This window comes from Schistocerca piceifrons, chromosome 11 (assembly GCF_021461385.2).
Source record: "Schistocerca piceifrons isolate TAMUIC-IGC-003096 chromosome 11, iqSchPice1.1, whole genome shotgun sequence".
Taxonomy (NCBI): domain Eukaryota; kingdom Metazoa; phylum Arthropoda; class Insecta; order Orthoptera; family Acrididae; genus Schistocerca; species Schistocerca piceifrons.
The window spans coordinates 176,903,998-176,912,313 of NC_060148.1; the positions used below are offsets into that span (position 1 = coordinate 176,903,998).

Genomic DNA, 8,316 nt, shown 5'->3' on the forward strand with positions numbered 1-8,316 from the left:
TCACCCCAGCCACTCACCGTCACGCCGCGCGGCGAATCCGCTGCCGGCGCATGCGCGGGGAACGCCCTCTCGCTCGCCGCCGCCGCTGCTTTATTCTGCACTGTTCCCTTACCTGCAGCGTCACATTGAAACCTAAAATCCGGAAAAATAAGTTCCTGTCGATAGAGGAAAGGAACCTTCCACGCTCAATCCGGCCAGTTCCCTTTCGACGTCAACATTTTATGAGTCTTTCATATCGCTTGACACTTTATGAGAACCTACCTGTGCACACTGCACGTCGAAGACTCAGGTGATGAAAGTTACGAAATAACGACTCGCTCATATACAGATGGCGACAGTATGGTAAACTGTATAATGTACATTGGCAGTCATATCTACATTTGAATTAACGTAACAGCAAGTCTCTCATTAGAATCTCACCAGCAGTTGGAAGCATTTCCTCCATTCGTGGTCCAAAGTAGAGAATTCAATTTGTTTTACTTTTCGTGATAGCGTGACCTCTACGAATCTGCCTGATGTGTGACTCGTTCCGTGTGCAGTGTTGCCAAGTACGTGGTGTAACTTTCTACCAATGTGAGGCTGCAATTAAAGGCGGCAAGTATTTGCGTACTGCAGATACGCAGGTACACTCGGCGTGAGATCGTAACAAAAGATACATTCTGACTGAACGACTTGTGTGCCAGTAATCTGAGTATGGTGCAGTTTATGCTGGTGTAACATAGCACCACACATGCTAGCAGCATATAGTTTCCAGTAATCAGGTAATGCAGTGGTCTGGTCCGAACAACGAACGTTAGTGCAGCTGCGTGATGTGGTAGACAACCAACAATATTGCGCCACTCGTGTCTTCAAAGAGATTGAGTGCTGACGTTATCTTGAGAGAGACAGGTGGTGCTTAGTAATAGTGCAGTGTTTATCAGTTGTTACTCAGCTTTTGCAAAAACTGATCGTGAAGTATTTTACAGACTGAAGGGCTCCTCACGTTAGTTTACAGGTATCTCTCGTCGTTGTAGTTGCCACGGTGTTACCGGAGTTGTCATACACAGCACAAAATGGTATGTACAAATAAGTGAACAAAGGACTGATTTTTGTATTCTTTATTTGAAAGACCAACAGATATGATGTAACTGATTGTGCTTCCTGAATGCCGTATGTCAGCGTTGTCTCAGCATATCCACCAGCTGCTGCTTTCCCCACTCCCTGGCGACGTCCAGGGGGGTCCTCCAACGCTCATCCCGGGCCCCCCCGTCCGCCCCCGCCAGCAGGAGCTCAGCCGCCGCTTCTGCCCGGCCCAACTGTGCCGCCAAGTGCAGCGGCGTCTGCCCCCACCGATCCCTGGCGTTGAGGTCGGCAGAGGCGCCGACCAGCAGCCGCACCACACCAGCGTGGCCACTCCGTGCAGCCAAGTGCAGGGGCGTCCACTGATACACGCTGTCCCTGGCGTCGACCTCCGCGCCGGCGCTGACGAGGCAGCTGGCCGCCGCGACGTGACCGCTCTCTGCTGCCCAGTGCAGGACGGTATAGCCGCCTCCACACTCCTGCCTCGCCCCCACGTCCGCCCCCGCCGCCAGCAACTCGCGCACCTGCTCCGCCGCGCCCTGCTCGGCCGCCTCTATCAGCCTCCTCCCTCTCTCCTGTTGAGAGAGGCTCCTGCACAAAACATCGACACTCTCTCACTCTACTACACACACACACACACACACACACACACACACACACACACACACACACACACACACCGAATGAAAGAAACCATCACAGACGCGAAACTTCCAGCAGCCCTCAATACACTTCTGCCTAGCCATGAGTTACAAATGTAGAAATCTTCCCTCTACGATACAGATCAACCAGCGTATGACAGACACATACCAGTATCCCACTATCGAAATCTGCAGCCGCTTCCCGTTAAAAAATTTGTGCACTGCATCTCATTACCAGCTGTTTTAACTTTTTCTCCTAATTCACTCCGAGGAGTCACCTCCTGTAACCTCAGCATCCCGTTGGTAACGGATCTTTGAGCTTCAGAGAAACACACCCGTAACGGTTACTTGTGTGTGGAGCAATCCCTTCCGACACTCGGGAAGAAAACACAGGCGACTAATCAGAAATACAACTTCCTCGTCTGTTAACAAAACGTAGGTCGCAACACGGACAATATTAGTGAAAGCAAGAGCGGTGAATATTAGATCCATTACTGGCTTTATGTATTACTCTACATCAGTGTTGTCTTCATCAAAATATTTTCCAATACATGTGAATACATTTATTCCAGTGTTTGTTCCGCTTCCTCAAACCATTCTTGAACTTTTGTTGTGATACCCTGTAGTTCTCTCAGCGATGTATTTTAAATCTCATCTCTCTATGAAAGAGACAGCCCTTTACCGTTGGTGTTAATTTTTAGGAACAAAATTTCACATCGGGTGATCGTGCAGCCAAGGACATCACCACAGTATGGTTTTTAGCCAAACACTCACGAACACGCAACGAATTCTAAGCAGATGCGTTATCACAGTGCAGAAATCATCAACTGTTCCGCCACAAATCTGGAGGTTTTTTTTCGGATTGCGCCATGCCGCTGGCGTTGAGCTTGTAGGTTTTACTACTTGCTGACCGTTTCACCTTGTGACAGGACTTTGTGCTGAACCGAACTGTTGACGTGGAAAAAACATTTAGACCAGTCGTAAACACTTCCCGTACTGATAGTAGATTCGACAAAAGCAAAATCTAATGTCTCTAAAAGGTTGATGAATTTGACTCTGTTCGCATAGCCAAATGTAGTACAAACGCGATAAACCGCTTTTACATTAAAGAAATAATCACCGATTCTACTAACACACCAATAACCTTTCCAAGATGTGACAACAGACTAAATATCCCATTTTTCTGGTGTACAGAAACTTTCCACGCACGTTTACCATCACAACGACAAAAAAGTCGTGCGAATCTCAGCTATAAAAAACGCAAAATGGTTGCCCGTTACTTCTTAGCACTACTCGTGTCGCAAGGGTTGTCGCGTTTCAGAACACCCCATCAGAGGAAAGGCTTAAATTCTCCACTATAGCTGCACTATGTTTTATTTAAAAACTGTATCGGACGGAATGTATGCGCCAATTGTGGATGAAGTTGTACACGAACACGCATTCACACGAACAGGCACCCGCTTTTATATTTCTAAGAGATACGGGAACGCTGACATTTGACTCCTGTTCCCGTGTTAGTGCAATTTACTCCGTAATGTCGTGTTTTTCTGGACAGGGCAGTCGCTGAGGTGGGAGTGACCGGCGCCAGGCTGTGTGGCCAGACTGGGTCGCCGGGACAGCACTGCGGAGCGGAGAGGGCGCACGACTTGACGGACACACTGTACCGCGTCCAGGGCAGAGGGCGGCCAGGGCAGGCGACCCTCACAAGCGACGCCCCCTACCGCCTGTCAGCGACTGTCCGACACACTTCAGTATGTGCTCAAAGTATTTAAATAAAGTGTATTCCGTCTACGTACAATTGCGAGTAGTTTGTAATTTCGACCTGAGACCAGGTGTTTCACCGTCAGGAAGCAACCGCGTGCCTTCGAGCAGAGACCAGGTCGAATGTTAGGCTGAGCCGTGCGACAGCCGTGTCTGCAGACGCAGGCGGCTGCGGCGTGGCGCACGGGAGCTGCAGGGAGGGCCGAGCGTCGGCCGGGCTGCCCCCTGTACTCGGCTGGCTCGCCTGCAAGGCCTGCCGCCGTCTTCTCTGATGGCCGCACGGCCGCAATTGACACACTTCGGCTGCGGAACGGCAGTCGGCGCTACACCAGGATATTTTTAAAAATATGGAGTGTCCAATACATTGATATTTATTAAAATGTCCATTTCGACTCTCGATATCTTGAAAAAAGTGTGTATCGGCGGACAAAATATCGCGACACTCCTGCGTATAAAAATAGCGGCTGCACATTGTAAATAGACTGCTGGTTTTAGAGTTGTAGAAGTATCGACATATTATTACATATTCTGTACACCAACAAGCTAACAGGACGTGTACATGGACAAGGAAAAAAAATTCACACATTTTTCCTCGGCTTCTCGGTTAAAAATAGACTCTCTCCCGGTCAAAATACACTTTTTCCGTGTTAAGTGACACTATAATCTTCCTTGCCACTGTAAAACTCATCAATGCTTTGATTGTTATACCGACGTAAATTCCCCGGCACTTTACAAAACTAAATTCAGCGGGGGAAAAAAACGTTTTGCAAGACCTTTGATGTCGTCCATATGTTCCTATTATGGAGGTATAAATTCGGATTCCCCCAAACACGGCATGTTACTTTCCGCTGCATTGAAATCGAGATTGCGAAGAGCTTTTGTAAGTCAGCCATAGCTCATGTCACGTGATCTCGGCAGGTGATGACAGCACACGACACGCGACGTAGTCAGCCAATAGCAACATCACTCGCAAGTACCGCCAACACACAAATAAGAAAAGCTCATGCTTTTTAAATTAATACCACATCGTTCACATATAACATTGGTCTCAAAGATTAATAAGCTGCAAGAGAAGCTAAGCCTGTACATGTAATGTTGATGATCTGTGCGCGTGTTACACTTTGAGACACATCACACTAAAGTGATAATAAAACTTTTAATAACGACCTAAATGTCTCATCTTCTGGGCTCGAATTTCCTCTAAATGGCCCGTCACCGAAGAGTTGATTTTTAAATGAGAGTCAAACGCTTTGTGATTTAATAAATCCATCGTACATTGTAGCACGCAGTTCACCTTGCGTAGAAGGAAATTTGCTTTGAATGTAACGCTTCTCAAACCAACATTGGCAGTATTTTCCCGCGACCTGTTAGAAATATGAAGTTCGTTTCAGCAGTTGACAGAGAGCGCCAGATGGAAGGGGTCACCGCACTTGCGCAGCTACGGGATGACGCAGGAAGCCCTCATGTTCGTATGTGTAAAACTCTGAAACATCTTACATTATGTCACGAAAGAAACAAGACATCACAGGATTACTTCAAGAGCATCCGGATTTCGTGCACCACACAAAAATGCACAATTCAGCTCAAAGCGCGCATTACTAAGTCGAGATTCCGATGTAAATTTTCTTGCAGCACCAGTACTGCATTACATCATGTTTGGTTCTTCATTACGGTATAATGCCATAAGTGCACCAGAAACGCAGCGAACAGTTGAAACTAGGCAATAGTGTGAAATTAAACATTTTGTTTCAAATAAACTGACTGCCTCAGCGCGAAAGATTATTAAAAGCCCAATCTCTTTAGCGAACCTTGAAAAATAACTTGATTCTTCTGCAAAGCGATTACTTCTTGACTGTCAGAGAGGTCGAAATAAAATCTGAAACTCTTAACATACTTTAGCCTTCCTTGATTATGCGAACGTATTTTAACTCAGTTGACAGCTCCCTGTCACAAAAATCCGTTTTGCTTTAATTTAACGTGAGCGCAATAAACGAGGAGGAGACAGTAAAACCGCTGAACGTATACACAGGCCACGTGGAGGCGACCCACCCGCCCACCACAGCTCGGGCTGCTCTCTGCACCAGCCCCGGATCCACCGCATTTCCCAAGGGCGGCGACGTCAGACGGCGGCTCCCAGCCACACTTCTGTAACCACAACAGGGAGCAGGGACCGCTCACACGCCACTCAACTGCGCATGCGCGAAAGGCAGCCCGCAACTCCTCAAAGCAATCCAATTCAAACAGTCGTCACGTCACGCCCATCCGAGGCAATTTGTTGTTATCGAGCTCTGCAGTCTTCCTAAAGCCTTCGACATACTTTGCTGTTGGCAGAAGCTTGTATAAGCACTGTGTTTTGTTGTTGTATATGGCGCATTTCCTTCGCAACTAAAGTTTTATTTTCGTTTCTTTTCTGTCGTTCGTGTTTTGTTGCTGCAGTATTATTCTGCAGTGGCAGGGTACAGTAATATCCTTTCTTAGAATATTTGTTCTGACCAATCAAAATCACAAAAATTTAACTGAAAACTGAAACAGAAAAAGACGCCTGATGGGTCCATCGTGGTGTTTCGTCACCACAGCGGGTTTGTCCGGAACACTTCATGCCCGCTTCCCTGCTTTTCCATTTCTGCAAAGGCCAGGCACCTACCAGCTGCAGCGTCGAAGTTGTGCGGCGAAGTTAAAGCGTGCTTTTTCCCTTGGCAGCGCTGCCCGCCGATTACTTCAGCATTTCGCCTGACACGTCTGCGCCCACGGCTTGTCATTTACATTTTTGTTCTTCATTTTCAGCAACTGTTTTTCAAGAATATCGATGTGCAAAAATAGCACACTAGTTCCGTTGAAAATTATTTTTTAAGGAAATTGGTGTTTTGTTTGTTGACGTCGTAAATCTTGTCATTCCATTCAGCCCTCTCCCCCTCTCCTGCGCCACGGTGCAATCGGTGTTTTTGTTCTCTGCCACAAATACTTGATTCACACACTCAAAGGGCAAGATTGGACGTGATGAAAACTCAGAAAGTAGTAAGATTATTACACACTTGAAGGTAAGAATCATGTCACACTACAATTTGAAAAAAAGACAGCTTCAAATATTTATCGAAAATTGTGAAGAAATATAACATAAAATAAAAGTATCACAGTCGATATTGCCGTTTTGATATCGACATATTGATATACCGGCAGAAAATGATGGCCGATATACATCAATATTTTTTGGAGAACATATTGATGTAACTACATTTCATCAACATCCTTAAGCTGAAGGCATGCGACATTCCATTTTGGAAATCGTTACGGATTCCAATATCACGACATCCACAGTGATGTGAGTACGACAACAATACCAGATTTCAGGTATTGTCTGTCAGCACAGAGAACGCAGCGGCCGACTGCCTTCACTTTACGACCGAGTGCAGCGGCGTTTGCGAAGAGTCGTCAGTGATAACAGACAAGCAACACTGCGTGAAATAACCGCAGAAATCTACGTGGGACATTACGGCGAACGTATGTGTTGGGGCTGTGTTGCGAAATTTGGCGCTAATGCGTTACGGCAGCAGATTTCTGACGCGAGTGCATTTGCGAACAGTGGGGCATCGCCTCTGAGCGGTCCGTGGGTGGAGACTAAGCGCCTGGAGAACTGTGGGCCGGTGAGCTGGGTCCAGAGTTCAGGTGGTGAGGGCTGGCGGTGGGGTTCGGCTGCGAGGCGGACCCCGCGAAGCCCCGGAGGCGAGATGTCGACGAGGCACTGTGCAGGCCGGTGGTGGCTCGGCAGTGGCGAGGGCTGCGTCTGTACGGAATGGACTGGGTTCTGGTCGAGCTGAACCCAACACTGACTGGGAATCAGTTGGGGTCGACCACTTTGGGGGCACCTGGAGCGACCCGAGGACCTCGAGTTCCCGAACGACGACGGAATGTTTGTGGATGGCAGTGCGCCCTGTCACCGGGCGACAAGTACTTGCGACTGGTTTGAGTAGCGATCTGGACAACTCGAGCGAATGATTTAGCCACCCAACTCTCCCGATATGAACCTCACCGACTATTTATGGACATAAGTGAGAGATCTGTTAGTGCACAAAATCCTGCACCGGCTGCACTTTCGCTGCAGGGGCAGCACGGCTCAGTACCTGTGCAGGCGACCTCTGGCGACTTGCTGGGCCCGCGCCATGTCCAGCTGCTACGCTACGTAGAGCAAAGCAATGCCCGCCACATTACCAGGAGGCATCCCACGACATTTGTCACGCCAGTGTGTTGTCACTGACTATATTGCCGCGCCTGTGCTTTTAAGACGAACGACGCAACGTTCCTTCTGACACGCATGTCCGAGGAAGAATTGCACAAGATGGCGTCGAGTATGCAAGCAGTAGTAAATCGCGCCGTAGAAAATCGTATTACATTTAGTTTAAAGTGCATACTCTGCCAAAACAGTGTTCAGAGCGGTATCCGATTGTGCTCTTTCTCACATATATGGATCCATCTATCGTGTATGAAGAAGAGAAAAGTGAAATCCGAATTGTGTATGTGGCTTTGTCCAGTGCAGTGGTCGAAAAAGTGCAGTCAAGATGTATAATGCTGGTACTGAAGAACTCATCTCTGATGTGCTGAAAGAAGAACTCGCAATAGCTAAAAAATATATGAATGACATCAAATCGTTAATTAATTCATTGAATGTCGATTTTAATCCTTGTGTGAAAAATGTACAAAGTGAAAACTACAACACTCTCAAAGAAACCGTTATTGAAATTCAAAGTGCTCCAATATCTGCTATAGTTATGAAAAACTCGTTTGTGCCCATTGCACAAGAGAAACACCGACAAATGAAATTGAGAGAAGATGAGACAAAACCAAAAGTTTGTATCTTTGC

At 47.3% G+C, this 8,316-nt stretch overlaps 1 protein-coding gene across 1 annotated transcript; it reads right to left on the reverse strand.

The window, feature by feature from the left end:
* Nucleotides 1–1,154: 1,154 nt before the first annotated feature.
* LOC124719884 (ankyrin repeat domain-containing protein 1-like) lies at nucleotides 1,155–7,929 on the reverse strand. Its single transcript, XM_047245064.1, has 2 exons — nucleotides 7,916–7,929; nucleotides 1,155–1,650 (listed from the first exon to the last, which is right to left on the reverse strand). The coding sequence occupies exons 1-2, from the start codon at nucleotides 7,927–7,929 to the stop codon at nucleotides 1,155–1,157; spliced, it is 510 nt and encodes a 169-aa protein (XP_047101020.1).
* Nucleotides 7,930–8,316: the final 387 nt, after the last annotated feature.